Source organism: Symphalangus syndactylus, chromosome 8, assembly GCF_028878055.3.
Source record: "Symphalangus syndactylus isolate Jambi chromosome 8, NHGRI_mSymSyn1-v2.1_pri, whole genome shotgun sequence".
Taxonomy (NCBI): Eukaryota; Metazoa; Chordata; class Mammalia; order Primates; family Hylobatidae; genus Symphalangus; species Symphalangus syndactylus.
The window spans coordinates 72,323,183-72,348,300 of record NC_072430.2 but is presented as its reverse complement, the minus strand read 5'-3'; the positions used below and the strand labels follow the sequence as shown (position 1 = coordinate 72,348,300).

The 25,118-nt window shown below is 44.3% G+C and overlaps 2 protein-coding genes across 3 annotated transcripts; one reads left to right on the top strand and one right to left on the bottom strand.

The window, feature by feature from the left end:
• Window positions 1–486: 486 nt before the first annotated feature.
• On the bottom strand, window positions 487–7,766 carry METTL17 (methyltransferase like 17). 2 transcript variants are annotated; one of them, XM_055289553.2, is made up of 14 exons: window positions 7,457–7,766; window positions 7,151–7,304; window positions 6,936–7,070; window positions 5,306–5,387; window positions 4,889–4,970; window positions 4,316–4,389; window positions 3,451–3,545; window positions 2,891–2,961; window positions 2,604–2,711; window positions 2,272–2,340; window positions 1,567–1,617; window positions 1,226–1,309; window positions 807–991; window positions 487–732 (listed from the first exon to the last, which is right to left on the bottom strand). In XM_055289553.2, the coding sequence occupies exons 1-14, from the start codon at window positions 7,529–7,531 to the stop codon at window positions 627–629; spliced, it is 1,371 nt and encodes a 456-aa protein (XP_055145528.1). In that variant the 5' UTR covers window positions 7,532–7,766; the 3' UTR covers window positions 487–626. The 2 variants fall into 2 exon arrangements, with proteins under 2 accessions (XP_055145528.1, XP_055145529.1); XM_055289554.2 differs by having other exon boundaries at window positions 6,936–7,066; window positions 7,147–7,304; window positions 7,457–7,613.
• Window positions 7,767–10,537: 2,771 nt separating this feature from the next.
• LOC129488765 (coiled-coil domain-containing protein 107-like) lies at window positions 10,538–14,839 on the top strand. The gene is given in 3 exon segments (XM_055291313.1): window positions 10,538–10,556; window positions 12,531–12,613; window positions 14,330–14,839. Coding segments are annotated over 3 exon segments (612 nt in total).
• Window positions 14,840–25,118: the final 10,279 nt, after the last annotated feature.

Below are 25,118 nucleotides of genomic sequence, written 5' to 3'. Positions count from 1 at the left end.
TCAGGCACCAGCTTCCCCCAATTCCTTATCCATTTTTCTTGCTTCTGCTTTAATGTTTAACTTGTACATTCATCATTATAGCAAAGGGCTTATGGAAATCTGGTTTTTCTACTTCTGCTTTAATGATCAGCTTACACATTCATCATTACAGCGAAAAGCTTATGGAGCTCTGAACTGCCACAATAGGAGAGGGCGAGCTTCAGATTTGTGTGGGAAGCCTGGCACCAAAAATCTGAGGAAGCTCTTCATTACGGGATAGGCCAGGATAATTAACTATATCTTTTACATGTTTTTTTTTTTTTTAAGAGAGGACGTCTTGCTCTGTTACCTATGCTGGAGTGCAGTGGTACAATCAAAGTTCACTGCAGCCTTAACACCTGGGCTCAAATGATCCTGTTGCCTCAGCTTCCTGAGTGGCTGGAAATGCAGACACATGCCACCGTGCCCAGCTTCTACACTTTTTAAGAATCACAAAATCCACTTCCATTCTTTAAAAATTTATTATTTATTATTAAAAATCTCAAACAAACACAGACATATGGGGATACCAGCATTCCCCTCCTGGATACCAGGCAGCTTCAGCCCTGGCAGGCACGATAGAAGAAAATACTTGTTACACATCCTTGTCAACTCTCAGAGGGATCTTGAGCAGTAGATGGAGGAAGCGCAGATGGAATAAGCACAGGTAAAAGATCTCCCCAGGAGCTGACACGGGCACAACGATACAAATCCCTATGGAAACGAGATGTTCATGTGGGCTGCAGGTTCTTGCCACATCCCACTAATTTTGGTCACATCCCCTATACCTGCCGTGCCGGCGGGCTGTGATCACAGCATGCTGCATATGCCCATCTGGACAGCACAAGTGACAATGCACATGGCGAGGCCGTTTAAGGACAGGCTGAGTGATACGGGGCCAGCGATTAGCCTCCTCTGGAGACCCCCGAGCAAGGATCACCATAGAGAACTTTTCTTCCTTTGGTTTCTTGTTCTAAGATAAGGAACATAGAGACTGTTTAGAAGAAAAAGATACGGGAAAAAAGTTTGTAAAGCCCCTTCTTCCCCATTCCTGCAGTCCTTTTTTACAATGTATAAATCATATACATGTAGGCCCTAAAGTCTCTAGGCTATTCTACAAATTATCCAACTCCTCCTAACTCTGATTCTTTTTCTTCCTGTTTTTCCAGGATGTTTGCTTCCTGCTGCAATATCCCCAGGTACCTACCCAGCTGAAGGGGATGGGATGGTATGCCTGTGAGAAGCTACAGGCCAGCTTGGTCAACTGGGGACAAGGGAGTTCATGGGGACACTGTGAACACATAAAAAAATGAGGTAAGACAAAAGAGCCATCAACCACAAAACTTAAAAACTGAGAACAATAGAGTCAAAAGGGGCCAAGGAGAAGGGAGGACAGGAGCAGTGGGTAGGAGGAGCCAGAGGAATCATTAGGTAGGAACTGGATAGCAACACAAAGTAGTGGAGAGTGGCTTAGCTTTACCATCTTACTTTTCCCAGCCACGCCTAAGTTCAGATCTGTGTGGTGGGACAGGTAGAAGTAATAATTACCGGGGCAAAGACAAAACCAGGTCGAGGGTCCAAAGGTGACTTCTCTTTTCCCTAAAATCAAAGGAAATAAAAGAAATAAAGCTGGGCCAGGGGTCTATTTTCATAATTCAATCTCTGCACTCAGTAAACTGAGGACTCCTTTAACATTCAATTCTAATAACGATTAACTATGTCCTTTGAGTTAAGCTGGCTGCATCTTTAATACTCCAAACAAAGAACTTTCTCTTTGCTGCAGGAGAAAGGCAAGAACTTGGCACATAGTACGGTGCTCTCCCTTGTCAGCAACCTCCACTCTCAAAAAAATCCCACTCCAGGACAATTAAATTTATGATTATACACTGGCTCATACTCTCCCCCCGTGACAAGGTTCTTAGCTCAGCAATGCCCTACATTAGGAGTCCGCAAAGTTTCTTTTAAAGGGCCAGAGAGTAGGCAAAATCTATCTCTGTCCCAACTACTCAACTCTGCTGTTTGTAGTGTGAAAGCAGTCACAGACAACAGAGGCACAAATAAGCATGGCTTATATAAAAACAGGTGGCAGGTCGGATTTGATCCACAGGCCAACCACTGCTCTGTATCATAATGACTTTATATGCCCAGTTCCCTGAGAGTCACCCTTGTCAATATATGACAGTCTCTTTAGTTTTCAAGAGTGTAACAGTAATTGGTGACATATGGGTGGGGGAGTGAGGGAAGAAGCCTTACCTTAAGGACCAGATCCCTGGCATCCATGAGAAGGCTGTGCCCAGCTTTTGTTCCATTCTCCACCAGTACCTGTTCACAAAAGGGGAAAATATGCAGAAGACTTAAATTACATGAAAGTATAAATGTCAGTAGCTCTGTAAGAGCAATCATAGAGGGAGAAGGAGTCCTAAAAAGAAATAGGTATTATATAATCAGGATGAAGACCCTCAAAGAGGGATAAAGAAACCCATAAAGGAGAAAAATGGTGAAGAATAAAGACAATGAGAGAAGCAAAGGCATGAAATCCATGAAGCTGCTTTAAGACTTAAGGAGAACAAGGAATTTTAACTCACCAGGAAATGACCTGTCTTACGCCATAAGGTTTGAACTACCTCAGTGCGGTCAGCCTTGCTGGGCAGTTCACTTAAGGAAAAGGCTGACACTACTACATCAAACTGCACCTGAGGACCAAGGCAAGGAACATAACAGACTCAACATCTTTGCATCCCAAAATACAACAAAGTCCTAGCCGCTAAATTTCTTTTATCTTCTAACACTCAGTGCTGGGCTGCAAAGCTCAAGCCACAGTTTTCCATCTGCCACATTCCACATTTAGAATATTCTAAACACTGCCACTTGCCTTGGGTGATACAGGTAGAAACTGTCTGAAAAAGACACCTGGAATATAAGGCTCCCCAGATTCTGAACCACCTGCAGAGAAAAGAAGAGGCGTCTGTGAGTGTGTAGGAAGTTAGGTATAAACTGAAGAGATATCCAGATAAGAAACATGGCCCCAAGAATAGGGAAAGTGTATATCAAAAAGGGCAGGGATAAGCCAGGTATGGCGGTGCGTGCCTGTAATCCCAGCTATCCTAGAGGCTGAAGTGGGAGGATAGCTTGAGGCCAGGAGTTTGAGACCCGCCTGGGTAACATATGGAGACCCTACCTCTAATTAAAAAAAAAAAAGAAAAAAAAAAAAAGGGCAGGGAGAATATTAGGCCTCCTGTCCTTTGATTCTTACCCAACCCATCCTCAGTCCAGCAGAAACCTCTAATACCACCCTTTGCTTAACTATAACTTTAAAAGTAAACCAGATTCATCTTAATTTTTACCCTCTTCTCTACTTCCCAGTAAAACACTTTTGCTAGTACCCCTTTGCTTTCTTAACTCCCTCAACTTTGGAAGTGCTCTTGCACTCACCTTTCAGTAGTTTTTCTGCCAAAACCAACATGGCAGCTGATCTGTCCACACACATATATTCACGTAGGCTCTGGCCCCAAATACTGTGAGCAGCCCTAAGATGGCAAAATTATTATAAATCACCAATTCCCATGACCAAGAGTCATCTCTACAAAAGACCCATTTACACCCAACCCCACCCCTGGGAAAAGACAGTGTTATGTTAAAATAGTTGTACAGTTAGTAATAAAATAACTAATAGTGTTATTTTCTTGTTTTATTTACAACTCCTAAAAAAAAAAAGGTAGACTCAGCTGGGCGCAGTGGCTTGCACCTGTAATCCCAGCACTTTGGGAGGCCGAGGCGGCGGATCACAAGGTCAGGAGTTAGAGACCAACCTGGCCAATATGGTGAAACCCCATCTCTACTAAAAATACAAAAATTAGCTGGGTGTGGTGGCGGGCACCTGTAGTCCCAGCTATTCGGGAGGGTGAGGAAGGAGAATCGCTTGAACCCGGGAGTGGAGGCTGCAGTGAGCCGAGATTGTGCCACCGCACTCCAGCCTGGGCAACAGAGCGAGACACCGTCTCAAAAAAGAAAAAAAAAAAGGTAGACTCAAAATACTATGTGTAGGCAAAAGAACTTTGATTGATAATTCCTTTTCAATTTTTCTAAACATGCGCCTTTTCTCACTTGACATTTCTTTAAGTTCTGGCCCCAATCCATATACCTTCTTCTGCCTTGCCTAATCTGATGGAAGAAACATTACAGATTCCCAACTTGCCTATTCTCCCTGTGGTTTTCCAGTCTGTTAATTTTGGAGTGGTGTAAGTATGGCTTTCTAGAGCTAAAATTGACCAAGACAGGGCTGAAGAAAGTTACTCACCAGGTGACAGAACCAGTACCTGAGCCAAAGTCCATCAAAGTTTGTGGCTGAAATGCTGGATTTCGAGCCCGGATCTGAAGAAATATACAAAATACCACAGTAGGGTAATTAGATACTTATTTAGGACCTTGAGAAATATGAATTAGGAGGCTATCACAGAGGATGTGAGATGTGAATGCCTTTTGAGATTCGATATAAATACCTTATGGGATAAGAATCTCCTAAAATAGTGATTCTAAACCTTTCTTGGGTCACAGAAAGCTTTCACAGGATAAAGAGAATGTCTTTATTTTGTATTTTTTTAAGAGATGAGGTCTCACTCTGTCACCAGGCTGGAGTACAGTGGAGATCACAGCTCACTGCAGCCTCAAACTGGCTCAAGCAATCCTCCTGCCTCAGCCTCCCAAACAGTTGGGACTGCAGGCAGGAGCCCACTGTGTCCAGTGGAGATCCTCTTAAAAAAAAAAAAAAAATGCATACGCAATGTCCCAAGAATCCCCATCCTAGAAAACTACTTTATGAATAGGGAACTGATGGTCAAAAAGTTCAGGTTGGAAGTTAAGGGACTTTCACCTCATGGAATGCTCTGGAGACTGCTGCAAAGCCACCATCCAGTCTTGCTGCCATATACACCAGGCTCAGTCCCTCAGTGTAGCTGCCATTAAAATTAGAGAGTCATACATACTAGTAAATAACCTTAATCCCACAGTTACCTTCTAGATTTAGAAAATGACATCTTGGAAAGGGCTCTTCCAGCTCAGGCCTTTCACTCCCCAATACAAAAGGGTCCCGGGGAGACTTACAAACACTAAATTTTCAAATTTCAGTGCTTGAAACTTCGTACTTTAGCTTTTGCAAATACTAAATTGATCCTTTTAAGGTCAGGTGATGTAAAAGAAAATACTAAATTGATTGTGTAATTGTACTCCCCCAACTCTCTTTCTAAAGTCTGCCTTTTCTTTCTTGTGCACCTCTTCTAGGCCCCCTTACCTCAGTTCTTGCCAATGGTAGGTAGTTTTACGTAGTGCATGTAGCACTGCTCCACGAACTTTCTCCTCTGTCTGAGATAAGTCTATGGTGAGAACAAGGACTGGAAGTCAGGACCTAGGGAGAACAGGGCTCAGATCCAATATCTGAATATACTGCCCACCCAGTCCTCCCCGACTCCACCTAAGAAAAGCCTTAAAGCTCAAGAGAGACGACAAACCTAGAGAAAAGTTTCAGGCAAGAATTAACAGTAACAACTACCACTAACAGATTGTATCAGGTAGCATTTTGCTTATAAGAATGGTTTATTCAGCTTAACCAATCCTGTCCCACAGGTTTGTTTTACATTAAAGGAAAGTGTGATAAAAATTTAAAGGGTAAGCTGGGTGCGGTGGCTCACGCCTGTAAGTCCAGCACTTTGGGAGGCTGAGGCAGGCGGATCATGAGGTCAGGAGTTCGAGAACAGCCTGACCAACATGGTGAAAACCACTCTCTACGAAAAATACAAAAATTAGCCGGGCGTGGTGGCGTGCACCTGTATTGCCAGCTACTTGGGAAGCTGAGGCAGGAGAATCACTTGAAACCGGGAGGCAGAGGTTGTGGTGAGCTGAGATCGCGCCACTGCACTATAGCCTAGGCAACAGAGCAAGACTCTGCCTCAAAAAAAAAAAAAAAAAATTTTTTTTTTAAAGGGTAGGCCAAGGACATTATTTTTTTGGATTCCTTCACTTCTCCAAAATTTAAGGTTTTGATGATCTCCACTATTCCTATGGAGAGGAAAGAAATCTGAAAATCTAGGTCTCATGACTGTTCAGTTCAGTACTATTTAGCAAGTATCTACTGATCACCTACTGTGAGCCAGGTACTGTGAGGTGTGCAGGGAATGCAGGATGAATAAAGTGTCAAGGAGCTCACAATCATGAAACTAACTTAATGAATTATATTTACCCTCTTATCCCAAAAGAGGGTTTCAGTACTGGGCAGGGACCATCCAGGGACTTTATTTTACCTGAATAAAAACTTAGAAGGTCCTAATCCAGTGGACTTGCAGGAAAAAAAAAAAAAATCTAGATTTTAACAGTATATTGGTGGCCAGGCGCGGTGGTTCATGCCTGTAATCCTAGCACTTTGGGAGGCCAAGGTGGGGGGATCACCTGAGGTCAGAAGTTCGAGACTAGCCTGGCCACCATGATGAAACCCCATCTCTACTAAAAATACAAGTTAGCCGGGTGTGGTGGTGCACGCCTGTAATCCCAGCTACTGAAGAGGCTGAGGCAGGAAAATCACTTAAACCCGGAAGGTGGAGGTTGCAGTGAGCCGTGCAGTGAGCCGAGATCGAGCCATTACACTTCAGCCTGGGTGACAGAGCAAGACTCTGTTTCAAAGCAAAAACGAAAAAACAAAACAAACAAACAAAAAACAGTACACTGGGACATTCTGACCCTTACCTAAGCAATCTCTAAAATAATCTACCTTCTTTTAGTAAGGCATCATTGTAACAACTGCTGCTCTGGTTAGAAAGTCAAATAAGAGACTTCAGTATCTGTTTGAGAGACTGTAAAATTATTTCTTACTCTTCATTTCTAACCGATATTTCAATCTCGCCTACTTTTTAATTATTCTTAAGTCCTACCTGGGTTTTCCAGGAATTTTTTCTCAAGATGCCTAGCCCGTCTTTGCAACTCCTCTGGCTCTACAGGCAAATGTCTGCTCCAGAGATAACTGGTCAGTGTTTGCACCTGATTCTCCATAGCGGGCCCAGCGCTCTCTATGGGTCAAACATGAAAAGCGGAATCACTTGCATGCAGGTCCAGTCCCGTTTCTTCTCGCTTTCCCGCCGTTACTCACCAAGTAACAGTAACCGGGCACCGTTAGCCAGTGCCTGTGGCAGCCGCACGTGCGGCAGCTTTAGGATGCCAGGGTGCTGGCGATGAGGTCTCTTCTGCAGGAAACCGGACTTGTTATCTACCTGGGTCACTCCAGGTACTAGGGCGGCGAGCGCCTGCAGGCAGAGAAAGGTAGGTTGATTTCCTGGCAGAAAGGAAAGTTGTTGGCGCTCGCTAGGGTGGGGGCTGCCAGGAGCGCTCCTCCTCTGCGCGGAGATGTCTCTGCAGATCCAGAGTCTCTCCGACAGCAGGGAATGTAAGCACTCACCCGGGCTTGGGGAGCTACTCCAAGGCCGGGGCACCATCTTCCTAACGTCAGTTGACACTTCAGTGCCGCCGCCATGGCTCCGGAGGCGAACCGGAAACGGAAATATAGGTGCCTGTGACCCTCAGTCCCAAAGCCGCGAGGAGCAGCCTTCGCAGAACTTCTCCCGACAGTTTCAGCCAACCAGAAGAGCGAGTGTTTGCCAGCAGCCAATAAGCAATGGTTATATAAATAATCCTTGAGGCGGAAATCGTGTTTGGGCCGACTTGAAGGCTGCGTTGGGCCTGGTCACCGGCGCCAGAAATCAAGAGGGTGGGGCGGGGTGGGGCGGGGCGGGGCGGGGCGGGGCGGGACGGGGCGGGACGGGGGCGGGATGGAGTTGGGTGTGAGCGCGCCAGCAAAGACCGTTTCTGGGAGTACTGACTTCCTGTGTTCTTTGCATTCCTCCGCGGAGAACTCTGAGTCTTGGGTTGTTTCCCTGTGTGAAAAAGGGAGACTGCAGTAACGGAAAGAAGAGAAAAATCAGATTTAAGCGACTGAAGATAACAGAAATTAATAGTTAAATAATTATTAAATAGTTAATAGTTTGATAAATATTAAACCTAGTTAATAGGTTTATTTATTTATTTTTTACATTTGTTAATTTCTCTTAAAATGAGACCAGTCTTCTTAGTAAGCTAACATAACGCTTACTGAGAACACCTATGTGCTAGGTACTTCAGGGAAAAGGACTGATCCCCACTTCACAGAAAACATGGCTCTGATGGCGACCCTCCTGTGTCTGCTGCTACATCAGACTGTTTCCCCCAGGCCCAGGACTTATACAGAAGCCGTCTGATTACCTAAGGTGCAGAATCTCAGGTGGGTCCAGCCACTATTGTGACGTGATAATGTAGCATAGGGGAATGGTCTCCAGAGTCTGCAAGCTCATCAACACCTTCATTCACCAGAGCATCAGAAGGATAAATGACATATGCAAGGCCATGTCTATTTTCGGAACCTGACAGTGGACAACTGCTACCTCTCAGTCTCCGAACACTTGAGCTCACCCAGTGTGTGATTTCTGTGGGCTCCTGGCCCCCTAATTTCCGTTACAGGTTTAGGATGTTCTCCCAGCACATCCACTTGACCTGTGTGTGGAACCAGCCAGTTCATCTGGAGGGCTAGACTCCTGGGTCATCAGGCCCTGCCACAGGTGGTCCAGGGATCTCAGGCCCCAGCGCCCTAATTGGACTGTCCTTCTGTGGTCGTCTCCCTTATTCAACTTCTTCCCCAAATCTGCATCCCTCACCGACCACAGCCTGCCAGCTCTCTCAGGGCTCCTCATCTAGGGGTGAGGAGACATGGGTGGACAAGGGGAGAAGGTCCGCTCTGCCTCTTCCATGCGGAACCGCCCTTCCTATAGATGAATGCATGGCCCACTGACACATCCTAGGCTAACACTTGCCTCTTTTCCAGCTTTTCCTCAGTCCTCCTTTTACCTGGGAATCTTTCCTGGGTGCCCAAAAGGGTCACCACAGTGACCTCTACCCCTCCAGTGAGAATGCTCACATTCATAGCCGTGATCCTGTGTGTGCCCTGGGCTGAGGATTCTGCCCTAGAGATATCTGAGGAGTGGAACCATTAAATTGATACCTGTTGATGCTATCTCTCCAGACTATTAACAAGTCCGCAACCCAGGCAGTCTCAAAGGTTCTTACTCCTGAAGTCATCCCTCATTTTTTGTGCTAATCTTGCCCAAATGCCAGGATGCTGGCGATGGGGCCTCTTCTTGCCCAAATGCAAAGATAATTCTGAAGATTGGGCCATACTAGATGTGTGTGTTGGAAGATCTGCCAAGTTTCTACTGTCAGCTAGTCAGAGCTCTTGAGTAAATCCCTCAGCTTCTTGTCCTCAGAATTCTATTCATATAGCTGAGATCATGTCATGGCTCCAAAAGCCACCATCCAAATTATGGGCATTTGCTGCCCATAAAGCTTTGTGAAATGATTCCTTGTAGGAAATTTATCCAAGGGAATCACTAGATCTCACGTACCTTCATAGTAGTTCAACTCCAACGTGTAAGCCATCGCGCCTATGTAGGGGCTTCACACAATGTTTGTGCTCCACACAATGTTTGCACTCCAGGATAAGAGAAGGAGAGAAGGGAGAAAGGGATGCAACTGTCACCTCACTGGGAGTGAATGAATGGCCTCTTCAAACATGACCTGTCTGGGATTCTGAGTCATTCTAGTTCCCCTGCAGCAGTAGGAGCCATCTTGACTTTATCTCTGAATCTCAGTGTCTGTCTTATTCTGTGCTTGGGTTTTAGTAGGTTATCAGTGTTTGCAGAAGTGACTTTGCCTGATTTGCTGTGGGCTGTGAAGCTCAGTGTCCATCCTTTTCCCTCCGTAGGCCACTGGGAGGACAGATGATGCTCAAGTTTCCCTTTTTCCTCTTGGTCTTATGTCACTTACTGCTTTCTTTTCTTCTTTTTCTAGCCTATTCTTTTCTTTTCCTTTTAAGACAGGTGACATTCTGTCACCCAGGCTGGAGTGCAGTGGTGAGAACATGGCTCACTGCAGCCACACATCCTAGGTTCAAGTGATTCTCCTACGTCAGCCTCCTGAATAGGTGGGACGACAGGTGTATGCCACTGTGCCTGGCTAATTTTTTATTTTTTTCTAGAGATGGGGTCTTTCCATGTTGCCCAGGCTGGTCTTGACCTCCTGAGCTCAAGCGATCCTCTGGCCTTGGCCTCCCAAAATGTTGGGATTACAGGCGTATAAGCCTCTGCGCCTGCCTTATTCTATTGTTTCCTTTCTCTCCCACCCTCCCACTTCTTTTCTTCCTCCCTTCTTTTATTCCTTCCTTTTTTTTTCACAATACAAGATATCTTCTAATGTAAATATTTGATTCTTTATGATTGATTAAAAAAAGACTGGGGTGCAAATCAGAATCAATCACATTTTTTTCTTACTCCTTGGGGGCTCATTTGACTCTGGAGTGGGAAAGAGGCAGACCCCAGGTGAAGCCTCAGTCTCTTGGCCTAAGGCAGGAGAGGCATGAGTCAGATCAATATGATGATTCATCTGAGACTCAACCATGAAGAAACTCACGGATTGTACAGGGTTTTCTGGTGTAGTCGGCTTCCTTGTGTTGCGACTTGGCTGATTAACTCATATTCAAGGCCAGAACTACTGCTGCTATTGAGACTAATCCAATTACAAAGTATTCTGCTCCGGGGCAGGGATCTTCCAATTGGATCTGATCTCCTTTGGCAAAAATCTATGTTGAGGAAAGCAAGGAGGTTCTGGAGGGATTATAGATTTTTAAAAGTGTAGCTGGGGCAGACCCAGCATGGCTTCCTACAGATATAGGATGGGGGATCACCACAGAGCAGTGTTAGTCTTGGCATGGGATGGCATGAAAGGATCGCTGATATCCTCAGAAGATGAATCTTGGTCACATAGGAGCTTCTTTAGATGTGCAGTGTGGACTCTTAACACATGGATAAAGTCTTAGAGGAAAATCCAAGGATTGGACACCCACTGGGAGTCTTGTATATCTCTCCTGAGGGACTGAGACCCTGAAATAGGGACCGGAATGGCCAGGGCAGTGAGAGAATGTAGAAGTCTTTCTATTCTCTGTTCATGTTTCTCAAGAAAATCTAAAAATTATCCCATTAAAATGCTCTGGGTTGGGGGCCTCCATTACGTAACAACTAGGTCAATGCTTTCCAGTTCAGACTCGGGAGAGGAATCCCAAGAAGGAAACTCTGGCTTATCATCTACTTCTCCAAGCCTTTTAGAAATACCATTTCTAATGTCCTGACCTGCAACAGGGACCAATTCAAGACAGAACTTTCCAGAAGGATCTGTTTGTGTTTTTGAGAATCACTGGGAATGGCCAGCACAGCCACCTAGCCTAGGAGACTTGCTATTATACAGAAAATGAAGAAAAAATGTGAGAAGAAAGGGATGAAGAAAGAGAAGATAACGAGGAAAGAAATATATATAATGGGAAAAGACATTTATCCATGCTAGGGAGTTTATTTTTCATTCTTGAGTTAGTGGAATTCTTTACTGACCGTGTTAGATGTGTCACGCTCTGTGTTAAGGGCTAAAGCTAGGAGAGGAGGAGACTGTGTTATGGGAAGTGGTATTTTTTTTCTTGTTCAAATCTTGTTCCAAATTTCTACTTTGAATTTGGTGGAGATGTTTCTATTCAAGCTCTGATAGTACTCCGGGCATCAGACATCTATGAAATCTTCTACAAGCCAGTTCAACTTCCTCTCCCTCCTCCTCCTCCTCCTCCTCTTTCTTCTTCCTCTTCCTCTTCCTCTTTCTCTTCTTCTTCTTCTTCTTTTTTTTAAAGACAGAGTTTCACTCTTGTTGCCCAGGCTGTAGTGCAATGGCACGATCTCGGCTCACTGCAACCTCTGCCTTCTGGGTTCAAGTGATTCTCCTGCCTCAGCCTCCCGAGTAGCTGGGTTTACAGGCATGCGCCACTATACCCAGCTATTTTTTTTTTTTTTTTTTGTATTTTTAGTAGAGATGGGGTTTTTCTGTGTTGGCCAGGCTGGTCTCGAACTCCTGACCTCAGGCGATCCACCTGCCTCGGCCTCCTAAAGTGCTAGGATTACAGGTGTGAGCCACCATGCCTGGCCTCTTTCTTCTTTTTAATCCTACTCCAGCACGCCAAAGAGCCATGTTATATAAAGGGGGGGCCTAAAACCCAAAACAAATAGAGCAAGGGAGGGCCATTTCAAGGAGGAACCCAGCTTTTTTGTTTTTAGCGACACCCCTGTTTCTCTCTTCATACAAACATTCTCCATCTCATCACACCTCTATGCTGGAAACTTGAGTCTTTGGATTTCTTGCTGTTCAAAATTCTGCAGTGGATTAAAGCAGTCTGTTCAGTTCCTCCTGAAGTGATTCCACTGCTCCATGTGCGTTGGATTTATCTTCTCTAGATTTTAGTCTTGACCTGATTAATGCCTTCATTCCATGTCAACTAACATAAACCTAAAAAACCACACAGATCTTTATGTAAAATCTCTAAAAGAATGAATATCTACTTTGCCCTCCTTCCACAGGGAACCCAGCCCACGTGGGCCCTGGGGCCACAGAATGCTGGCAATTGCTGCTCAAGGACCAGCATGAGGGGGCCAGGGCCAGGGTGCTGCTTTTGGGAATGCTGTACACTTCAGCCATTGTGGCTTTTGTGTTGTACAAGTGTTGCAGATGCAGAGATGGCCAGGGGTGGGGGTTCCCTGAGTCTGCATCTCTCATGGGGGCGCCATAGTACTGAGAGCAAGATACAGTTTCCGCTGTCTGTAAAATGAAGATAATAGTTGATTGGCCTCCAACATTATAGAGTAATTTTAAGGATTCAGGGAGGTAAGGCTGAATGTGAAAGGCATGTGGTAAACTGTAAATGAATAATGACCATCACATTTAATTTTCCTACAATCTAATGAAGAGTAGCCACTTGCTTGAGGTCACCCAGAGCAGCAACTGGTGGAGCTGGACACCCAGCTAGTGTTCATACTACTGAAGTGGGGCCAACTGTGGCACAAGGGGTTGATTGCTGCAACCATAGTGTTCCTAGAGTTCAAGACATCAAGTGGTCTCATGTTCTCCTAGGGAGGGAGGCCCTTAAATATGAGTTGACGGTACATTTTGGAAAGTAAACTTTCCAGGACAGTATCTTCAGCCCTGACCCTATTATTTATTTGCATTAGAAAATAGAACCGATTGAACCAATTTTGATGTATGCAACTAGAAGAGGGGCCGGGCGCGGTGGCTCACGCTTGTAATCCCAGCACTTTGGGAGGCCGAGGCGGGCGGATCACGAGGTCAGGAGATTGAGACTATCCTGGCTCACACGGTGAAACCCCGTCTCTACTAAAAATACAAAAAATTAGCTGGGCGTGGTGGTGGGTGCCTGTAGTCCCAGCTACTTGGAGAGGCTGAGGCAGGAGAATGGCGTGAACCCAGGAGGCGGAGCTTGCAGTGAGCCGAGATCACGCCACTGCACTCCAGCCTGGGTAACAGAGCGAGACTCCCTCTCAAAAAAAAAAGAAACTAGAAGAGACAGCCAATAATGATCCCAGGTAGACATGACAGGCTAGGATGAGTGACTGGATTTAATAATGAAATTTAACAAGGATAGTTTAGTAAATTCTATCCTTTGGCCTGAGTACAGTCTGGAAGAAGACATTTCTTAGCAGCAGCACTTATGAGAGAGACTTAGGCATACCCGTTGACTAATAAGTTTATGGTGTGATGTGACAACCTACTTCCCAAATCAATGGTAGGAACAAGGTGTTGTGCTTTATCTACTGATCAGAACATTCCTGGAGAATTTTCTTCTCCCAGAACTGCCTTAAGAGCACTACATGTTCAGTAAAGCAACCAGAGAAAACTATGCAAAATTAGCTCTGACTGAAAAGATCAAAGATATTAAACCAGAAAAAACTCAGGAAAGGGAGCAAGGGTATGCCTGTTGTCTTCAAATTCCTGAGGAACTATCACGTTGAAGAGCCATTATTTTGGAAGGCTCTAATCAGTGCTATGGAAAGAAGATACATGAAGGACAAATTCTGGCTTTGTATATGAACTGTCTAACAACCAGAGCTCAATCAAACGTGAGAGAGCTGCTCATTCCTGGAGGTGTTTCAGCAGACCGAATGACCATGTGTGGGACACGTTGACATGTTGCTTCATGTGCTGGGTGAGGAACTAGACTAGAAGTAATTGTGATTCTCTGAGGTAAAAACCCAATAGCTTTCTCTACCTTAAATGACACCCCTCTCCTTACTGGCTTTGGAGACTGAGGTGATGGAGCAGAACACTTTTGCTGCAGTATTGCCCTTTTCTTCTTCCACAACAGGGGAAAGATGAAGCTGCGGTTCTCCAAGAGGAGTCAGGCAAGAAGCAACCATTGCAGTTGGAGCAACAGCTGATCCAGACAGAGCAGCACCTGGACAGTCTGGTGGCCCAAATGGACCCCCTTCTTGAGTGTGTGACTACTCTGGCTGGAGCCCAGTAGGAGCTTCTGAACATGCAGCTATGAACCGTGAAGCTGCTACAAGATAGCAAGTCAGATAAGGGTATGGTGGCTTCAGAACCAGAGGCCAGCATACCTTTTCCTGAGGACTTATATATAAAGGAAGATGAGGAGGAGGCTGCTGATGGTCAGACCTGGGAGGAGCCCATAAACTGGAGCACAGAGACATGGAAACTAGCTACTTCCTGGCAGGTGGAGCAGGTGCTAAGGAGAAGATGCAGCAAGGCTGTGGAAAAGGGCTCCAGTCACAGCCCCAGCTGGGAAGGAGGGACAACAGTTGAGGGTTTAGTAAAACAGAGTCTGTTCTTTTTTATTTTTTTTAACTTCTGTTAATAGGGTACAAAGTTCAACAAAGTTTGTTCTTGATTTAAAAAAAAGAATGAATATCTAATGTATAAACAACTCCAACTTAGGTTTCCAAAATCTTGCATTCATTCACATTTGTGCTTCTTTCTATACAGCTGTCGTTTACATTCCTAGTGCTTGTATTTCACTATGTAAAATGGGAATTTAATCTTTATAAATGAGGCATTTATGTACTGCGCACTGTACTCCTGAAACTGTGTTAGTCACAGGGTATGTTAAGATACATGAAACGTAGTCTTGGTCCTTAAGTAGCTTATGGAGAAGTAGAGAAACTAAATATGTGATAGAAGCAATAACCCTTATATGAACATTGCTTTTCAGGAGCACAGAGATGGAGGAAGTTACTTTGCCCATTGGGTCTAGGAAGGTTTCTACAAGGAGGCTTCACCTGAGCAGGGTCATGAAGGTGAGCAAGGGTTTGCTGGGGCATTTGGGAAGGGATGGATAGTGCCTGCAAAAAGATTGGCATGGGAAAATGCACAGAGATGGGGAAGTGTATCAAAGGTAAGGAAGGTGTGAGTGGTTAGAGGTGTTAAATCATTGGGTCAAGTTCTAGGTGAGAAACATTGGAATTAGACACTTGAACTGTATGTAATTTTACAACAAAATTAATTCACATATTTTTCACTATCTTTTTACATTCTCGTCACCTGAAAATGCAACGTTATTGTTAATGCCAGTATATGAATATGGACACAAATATTGACCTGAACAGGACTGAAGGTAGAGCTAATAGGACTTAGCCATCTCATTCTGTGGAATTCCTTAATTCCTTAAATTATTAAGCAAGTTTTAATTTATTCATTTATTTATTTGTTTATTCATTCATTTATTTATTAGAGACAGGATCTCAGCCTGTTGCCCAGGCTGGAGTACAGTGGCACAAGCATAGCTCACTGCAGCCTCAACCTCCTGGGCACAAGTGATCCTCCTGCCTCAGCCTCCTGAGTAGCTGGGACTATAGGAACATGCCTCCATGCCAGGATAATTTTTTAATTTTTTTGTAAAGATGGGGTCTTGCTTTGTTGCCAGGTGTGTCTCAAACTCCTGGCCTTTAGTGATCCTCCTGCCTTAGTTTCTCAAAATGCTGGGATTACAGGCGTGAGCCACCATGCCTGGCTGCAAGTTTGAAAATATATGTTGTGTGGGATGCAGTTTTATAGGTGATGAGGATGTAAACAGGACTGAGGCGTAGTGTAGTCCCTCTGTGATGCATATAGTCTCAATGGGTAGAACGAGCTGTACTCAAGTGTTTGTAACATGAGGCTAAACTCACATATTACAGTCACAGCAGGTATATCTGGCTCAAGACCTATTCTGATTGGCCTATGCAGTGTTTTTTGTTTGTTTGCTTTTTTTTTTTAAATAATTTTTGGATGTGGTGGCAACCTTTCCAAATGGAGATTTTCACATAAAAAATTTGGATTCCTGGCTGGGCGTGGTGGCTCACGCCTGTAATCCCAGCACTTTGGGAGGCCGAGGCAGCCAGATCATGAGGTCAGGAGGTTGAGACCATCTTGGTTAACAGGTGAAACCCCATCTCTACTAAAAATACAAAAAATTAGCCGGGTATGGTGGTGGGTGCATGTGGTCCCAACTACTTGGGAGGCTGAGGCAGGAGAATGACGTGAACCTGGGAGGCAGAGCTTGCAGTGATCCGAGATTGCGCCACTGCACTCCAGCCTGGGGGACAGAGCGAGACTCCATCTCAAAGAAAAAACCCAAAAAACCAAAAAAACAAAAAATTTGGATTCCCGATTTGCCCTAAAATAGCTAAAAATGTGGCCATATTGGGCCACCATTAGCTCAATGTGATGATCAACTAAAGCTGAATAGCAGTTTCTTCTTCTTAAGTCATGTCTTCTTTTTTTTTTTTTTTTTTTGAGACAGAATTCCACTCTGTTGCCCAGGCTAGAGTGTAGTGGTGCAATCTCAGCTTACTGCAACCTCCACCTCCCAGGCTCAAGTGATCTTTCCACCTCAGCCTCCCTAGTAGCTGGGACTACAGGCGTGTAGTGCGGTGGCACCCAACTAGTAATTTTTTTGTAGATATGGGGTTTTGCCATGTTGCACAGGCTGGTCTCAAATCCCTGGGCTCAAGCAATCTGCCCGCCTTGGCCTTCCAAAGTACTGGGATTACAGGTGTGAGCCACGACACCTGGCCAGTCATGTCTTCCTAAGTAGTAGCCACTGCTCCTTTTAAGACAAAAGCTCAGGGGTCTCCACTGACTCCACTCCTCTCTCCTGTCTGTTCAGTCAGTGACAACACCCACCTGGCTCCTGGAGACATTTCTGTTTATGATGCATCAGATTTTTTTTTTTTTTTTTGAGACAGAGTCTTGCTGTCTCACCCAGGCTGGAGTGCAGTGATGCGATCTCGGCTCACTGCAAGCTCTGCCTCCCGGATTCATGCCATTCTCCTGCCTCAGCCTCCTGAGTAGCTGGGACTACAGGTGCCCGCCACCATGCCTGGCTAATTTTTTTGTTTTTTTTTTTTTAGTAGAGACGGGGTATCACCGTGTTAGCCAGGATGGTCTCTATCTCCTGACCTCGGCCTCCCAAAGTGCTGGGATTACAGGCGTGAGCCACCGCACTCGGCCAGACGCATCAGATTTTTTTTTTTTTTTTTTTTTTTTTTGAGACGGAGTCTCGCTCTGTCGCCCAGGCTGGAGTGCAGTGGCGCAATCTCAGCTCCGTGCAAGCTCCGCCTCCCGGGTTCACGCCATTCTCCTGCCTCAGCCTCTCCGTAGCTGGGACTACAGGCGCCTGCCACCACTCCCGGATAATTTTTTGTATTTTTAGTAGACGGGGTTTCACCGTGGTCTCGATCTCCTGACCTCGTGATCCGCCCGCCTCGGCCTCCCGAAGTGCTGGGATTACAAGCGTGAGCCACCGTGCCTGGCCCAGATTTTTATCATAGCATCCTGAGAAATGACTCAGATAATACTCTCCCTGACCCTTGACCGTTCTTCTTTAAATTGTGTTCAAAGCACACCTCCAAACAGATTTTTTTATTGTTTCTTTTTTTTTTTTTGGAGACAGGGTCTTGCTGTGTCACCCAGGCTGGAGTGCAGTGGCATGATTATGGTTCACTGTAGCCTCGACCTCCTGGGCTCAAGCAATCCTCTCTTCTCAGCCTCCTGAGTAGCTGGGACTATAGGTGCAGGCCACCATGCATGGCTAAGTTACATTTTTTATTTTTGTAGAGACAGGATCTTGCTATGTTGCCCAGGCTTATCTTGAACTTCTGGGCTCAAGTGATCCTTCCACCGTGGCCTCCCAAAGTGTTGGGATTACAGGTGTGAGCCACTTTGCCTGGCTGATTGTTTCTTTTATGGGTCCCTCAGCATATATTTAACTGCCCTCCACTGCCTCAAAATTAAATCCAAATGATGGGAAAGATCTTGGGCTAAGGACCTCTTTGTTTGAATCAGGAATTGATATAAACACATGTTAAGGAGAGTACCCTGGGTTTTCAGCATGAGTTTGTCTTTAATATCAAAAGGCTGCTAAATGTGGGCTTGTTCTATTATTTCATTAGCTTAAGCACCAAATCAGTGTCACAGCAGCCACTAAATTATTAGATAATGTCATTACGCCATTATTTATAATCAAGGGACGTGGTAAGATATAGTCCCAGGAAAAGATCTTCTGCCTTATGGTAAAAACCACTGTTGAGGACATTGGCCACAGGGTTGCTCAAAGCCACCTTGATGTCTGCCACTTGAAATTTCTTCGGTTGTGAAGTACCCTTGCAATATCTGCCCTTAACCTGCAGGTACCAACCGTCAATACCTTCTTTCACACAGCTTTACCTAATGCAGTGGCTATCTATAGGAATGACAAATACATACTACTTGCGGGTACCATATGAAGGATTTTCATAAAACATAGTACAGGTTAATGTAATTGCAATGAATGGAGGGAGCTAACTAACCTTAGCTCAAAAGACATTTCGGAGCTAGGCATGGTGGTGCACACCTTTAGCCCAGCTACGCAAGAGGCTGACACGGGAAGATCAATTGAACTCAGGAGTTTGAGTCCAAGCTGGGCAACATAATGAGACCCTATGTCTTAAAAAAAAAAAAAAAGACACCTGGTGTACTGACCTCTCCCTAGTCTCTTGGGTTCAGCAAGGTGATCCTAGACCTTCCTTATTGTATGGGGTCTTTTGCATATCTTCCCTGAAGGCACCAAATGAAAGCATATCTTGGCCTGTTTGATGATGTTTCAGGAATTAAATAGGAAAGTTGACAGTAAGGGATGGGTCTGAAGATAAAGAGTCAGGCAATGTGGAGCAGCATGAGCTGAGGCTGATGCAGATATCAGGACCTTCCATGCCACCCAGGCCTGGGAACAGCAACTGAGGAACTTGGACATAATTTACAAGCCTGGACCATGACCATCAGGAAGGGCCAAGTGCAAACTAGCACAGCCAAGCCAAGGCAGATTTAATGTTCCAGGATGGAGCTGAGTAAAATCAAGAGGTGAATGTAAAAATGCAACATTATTAATTATAGGGAAATCTGGATACAGGGATGTAGACTAATCATTATGAGGCTGCAGACAGGTGATTGGCCTGGTGAAAATGTTGCTTTTATATGTTTTATTGTCTTATAAACAATTTAAGTGAGTGAATGGATATGGCAGACAAGGGAAGAGTTTGTAAGTTCCCTCCCACTTTTTCTTTTTTTTTTTCTTTTTATTTATTTATTTATTTATTTTTATTATTATACTTTAGGTTTTAGGGTACATGTGCACAATGTGCAGGTTTGTTACCTATGTATCCATGTGCCATGTTGATTTCCTGCACCCATTAACTCGTCATTTAGCATTAGGTATATCTCCTAATGCTGTCCCTCCCACCTGCCCCAACCCCACAACAGTCCCTGGAGTGTGATGTTCCCCTTCCTGTGTCCATGAGTTCTCATTGTTCAATTCCCACCTATGAGTGAGAACATGCGGTGTTTGGTTTTTTGTCCTTGCTATAGTTTACTGAGAATGATGTTTTCCAGTTTCATCCATGTCCCTACAAAGGACATGAACTCATCATTTTTTATGGCTGCATGGTATTCCATGGTGTATATGTGCCACATTTTCTTAATCCAGTCTATCGTTGTTGGACATTTGGGTTGGTTCCAACTCTTTGCTATGGTGAATAGTGCCGCAATAAACATACGTGTGCATGTGTCTTTATAGCAGCATGATTTATAGTCCTTTGGGTATATACCCAGTAATGAGATGGCTGGGTCAAATGGTATTTCTAGTTCGAGATCCCTGAGGAATCGCCACACTGACTTCCACAATGGTTGAACTAGTTTACAGTCCCACCAACAGTGTAAAAGTGTTCCTATTTCTCCACATCCTCTGCAGCACCTGTTGTTTCCTGATTTTTTAATGATGGCCATTCTAACTGGTGTGAGATGGTATCTCACTGAGGTTTTGATTTGCATTTCTCTGATGGCCAGTGATGATGAGCATTTCTTCATGTGTTTTTTGGCTGCATAAATGTCTTCTTTTGAGAAGTGTCTGTTCATGTCCTCTGCCCACTTTTTGATGGGGTTGTTTGTTCTTTTCTTGTAAATTTGTTTGAGTTCATTGTAGATTCTGGATATCAGCCCTTTGTCAGATGAGTAGGATGCAAAAATTTTCTCCCATTCTGTAGGTTGCCTGTTCACTCTGATGGTAGTTTCTTTTGCTGTGCAGAAGCTGTTTAGTTTAATTAGATCCCATTTGTCAATTTTGGCTTTTGTTGCCATTGCTTTTGGTGTTTGAGACATGAAGTCCTTGCCCATGCCTATGTCCTGAATGGTATTGCCTAGGTTTTCTTCTAGCATTTTTCTGGTTTTAGGTCTAACATTTAAGTCTTTAATCCATCTTGAATTAATTTTTGTATAAGGTGTAAGGAAGGGATCCAGTTTCAGCTTTCTACATATGGCTAGTCAGTTTTCCCAGCACCATTTATTAAATAGGGAATGCTTTCCCCATTTCTTGTTTTTGTCAGGTTTGTCAAAGATCAGATGGTTGTAGATATGTGGCGTTATTTCTGAAGGCTCTGTTCTGTTCCATTGGTCTATATCTCTGTTTTGGTACCAGTACCATGCTGTTTTGGTTACTGTAGCCTTGTAGTATAGTTTGAAGTCAGGTAGCGTGATGCCTCTAGCTTTGTTCTTTTGACCTAGGATTGACTTGGCAATGCGAGCTCTTTTTTGGTTCCATATGCACTTTAAAGTAGTTTTTTCCAATTCTGTGAAGAAAGTCATTGTTAGCTTGATGGGGATGGCATTGAATCTATAAATTACCTTGGGCAGTATGGCCATTTTCACAATACTCATTCTTCCTACCCATGAGCATGGAATGTTCTTCCATTTGTTTATATCCTCTTTTATTTCATTGAGCAGTGGTTTGTAGTTCTCATTGAAGAGGTCCTTCACATCCCTTGTAAGTGGATTCCTAGGTATTTTATTCTCTTTGAAGCAATTGTGAATGGGAGTTCATTCATGATTTGGCTCTCTGTTTGTCTGTTATTGGTGTATAAGAATGCTCAATTTAACCTCTTTTCTTCATAAATTACCCGGTTTCAGGTGTTTCTTTGTAGCAATGTGAGGAAGAACTAATACAGAGACAAACTTCTCATGAATGGTTTAGCACCAAATCCTTGGTGCTGTCCTGGAGCAAATGAGTGAGTTATTCTGAGACTGGTCATTTAAAAATTGTGGCACTTCCCTCCATGCCCCCCAGCTCTCTGTCTTGCTCCTGCTTTCTGCATATGAAGTGCCTGTTCCCACTTCATCTTCCGCTACGATTGTAAGCTTCCTGAGGTCTTCCTAGAAGCTGATACAAGGGCAATACTTCCTGTAGAGCTTACAGAACCATGAGCCAATTAAACTTCTTTATAAATTACCCAATCTCAGGAATTTTTCATAGCAATGAAAGAACAGCCTAATACAGCAATATAGCAAGATCCCATCTCAAAAAAAAAAAAAAAAAAAAGAGACCCATCAGAGAGCTTACTCCTTCCTCCCCTATCTGAGGACACAGTGTTGGGGGGGCAACTGTCAGCAAGCCAGGAAGGGAGCCCTCGCTGCAAACTGAACCTGCCAGAACCTTCATCTTGAACTTCCCAGTGTCCAGAGCTGCGATTGTGATATTGTGATTTATAATGAGAAATGCAACTGCTGGGCATGGTGGTTGCAGCCTATAATCTCAGCTACTTGGGAGTCTGAGGCAGAAGGATGGCTTGAACCCGGGAGGTGGGGGCTGAAGTGAGCTATGATGGCGCCACTGCACGCCGGCCTGGGTGACCGAGTGAAGCCCCATCTCTAAAAAAATATATAGCATATATTTAGTCTTCCTCCCTGTTTCCTGGCTCGGAGCTCCTAAAACTCTTAAAATTTCTGAATAAGTGTCTAATTTTTGAATAAGTGTCTAATGAACTATGTTAATGAGATGAGTGGCACCTGTGTAGACTCAGGATGGGGGCCGGTTGCCAGCAGAACCAAGGAAGTGATTAGAGGTTTAGAACATCTATTCCCATTCTAGCTAACCCCCTGGGAGGCAGATTTAAAGTTGAGTTAATCAGTGGCCAATAATTTCATCAGTCATGCCAATGTAATGACACCTCCATAAATCCCAAAAGGAGAGAGAGAGACTTTGGTAAGTTTCCAGATTTGGTGAATGATATGGTTTGGCTCTGTGTCCCCATGCAAATCTTATGTCAAATTGTAATTACTAACGCTGGGGGAGGGACCTGGTGGGAGGTCATTGGATCATGGGGGCGGATTTCTCCCTTGCTGTTCTTGTGATAGTGAGTGAGTTCTCATGAGATCCGGTTGTTTAAAAGTGTATAGCACTTCCCCCTTCACTCTCTCCTGCTGCTGTGTGAAGATGTGCTTCCTTTCCCTTCACCCTCTGCCATGATTGTAAGTTTCCTGAGGCCCCCCAGCCCAGCCATGCTTCCTGTGCAGCCTGCAGAACTGCAAGTCAATTGAACGTCTTTTCTTCATAAATTATCCAGTCTCAGGTAGTTCTTTCTTTCTTTCTTTTTTTTTTTTTTGAGATGGAGCTATGCTCTTTTTGCCCAGGCTGGAGTGCCATGACATGATCTTGGCTCACTGCAACCTCCGCCTCCTAGGTTCAAGTAATTCTCTTGCCTCAGCCTCCCAAGTAACTGGGATTACAGGTGTGTGCCACCACACCCAGCTAATTTTGTATTTTTAGTAGTGATGGGGTTTCACCATGTTGGCAAGGGTGGGCTTGAACTCCTGACCTTATGATATGGTGGCCCCGGCCTCCCAACCTGCTGAGATTACAGGCATAAGCCACCAGGCCCAGCCTCAGGTAGTTCATTATAGCAGCATAAGAACAGATTAATACAGTACACAAGAACACATCCCTGTGCTGGGAGGGTGGCACACCCCAACTCCACAGGGACAGAAGATTCTGCACTTAGGACCCTTCCAAGCCTTGCCCCATTATCTCCTTATCTGTACCTTTAATATATCCTTTATGACTGATGTACAAACTGAAGTGTTTCCCAGGGGTCTGTGAGCCATTGTAGCAAATGATCAAACTGAAGAGGAAGTCATGGGATCCTCCAAAGTATAGCTTATTGGTCAAAAGCACAGATAATGATCTGCTTCTTGAGACTGACAGTCTTGTGGGACTGAGCCCTAAACCTGTGGGGTCTGCGCTCACTCCAGTTAGTGTCACAATCAAATTGAATTGTAGGATACCCAGCTGGAATCGGTTGCTGTGAGAAATCACCCTCCTATATTTGGTGGCCAGAAGTGTGAGTGTGAGTATGGAGGAGAAGAGCTGACGTTTCCTCGACTGGAAGAAAGAAATTTCTGTTTCTTCAGCTACTCATTTGTGGTATATTGTTATAGGAGCCTGAGTAGATTCTTACAGTGGCCTACACCATTCTTCTTTCTCATTAACTATATATTTTGGTAACATTCCATGCCAGTAGCAAGAGATTAACTGTATTTTTTTGCATTAAAAAATGCCACATAAAATTCCATTGCAAAGATATACAATCCTATTTTAACCAGTTCAGCAGGATATATTATTTGTTTCTAAATTTACTATTTTAAACAATTCTGAACGGTATATTCTGAATAAAAGACCAACACGGAACCCCATATATTTGCTATTGCATTGCAGTTAACAAGTCACGCATGTACTATCCATGTTCCTAGGATCTGCTGTACTGAAGCTCCTGCACATCTGTGAAGTGTGGGAGCTGTGGGTGAAAACAGTAAATCCTTCCAGTTGCACGTGTGTGTCACTTAACCAAGGAATCCTGGGAAAGTAAAAGTTGTCACCACAAAATAGCTACGGTAGTGGAAGAATGTCTCTGTCATTTTCTGTGTAATGAAAAATCTGGTAACATCTGTGCACTGAGATTCACAGGTATTGGGTTAGGCTGTAATCGTTAATACCAGAAAGGATGAATTTAATACCTATTTTTATATGTGGAGGAAAAACATGGACAGTGTGAAGGGTAACTGACCTTTTTCATTTTCATTTTGAGTCTCTTTGTCTTTGAGATAACTGCTTATTACCAAAGGCTTTTGGTAAATTTTTCTCTCATTTGTAAAAAAAGCAAATGAAGAATCCTTTCTTTCTCATTATTAGCTGTGGCCTGGTTCTTGGCTCCACTCCAGGTGAACGTGATGTCCTGGAAGGAAATGAATCTCTGGTGAATTGAGAAGTGCACTGACCTGGTGAATGTATGTGGGTTCTGGCTGATGGTGCCATTTTGGTAACATCTACTGGTGCACCTGGGAAACCATAGGTCATCATGATGATGAATTTTGTATTTCAAGTTGCCTGGGCCTGTGGGTGCCCAGATTAACATTATTTCTGTGTGTGTCTGTGAGGGTATTTCTGTAAGACTAGCAGTTGAATTGGTTGATTAAGTAAAGTGGGTTGCATTTCCAGTGTGGATGGGGCTCACCCAATCTGTTGAGGGCCAGATAAGCATGAAAAGTGGAGAAAGGAATTCACCACTTTTTTCTTGCCTCACTTCTTAAGCTAGGACATCTTGTGCCATCTTTCCCACACCTAGGTTGACATTTACATCATCGGCTTCCATGGTTTTCAGGCATTAGAACTCGAACATAATGATACCACCGGCTTTCCTGGGTCTGCCAGCTTGCAGAGGGCAGATTGTGAGACTTCACCGACTCCATAATTGCCTGAGCCAATTTCTCATGATAAATCCTTCTGTATCCATATTTAT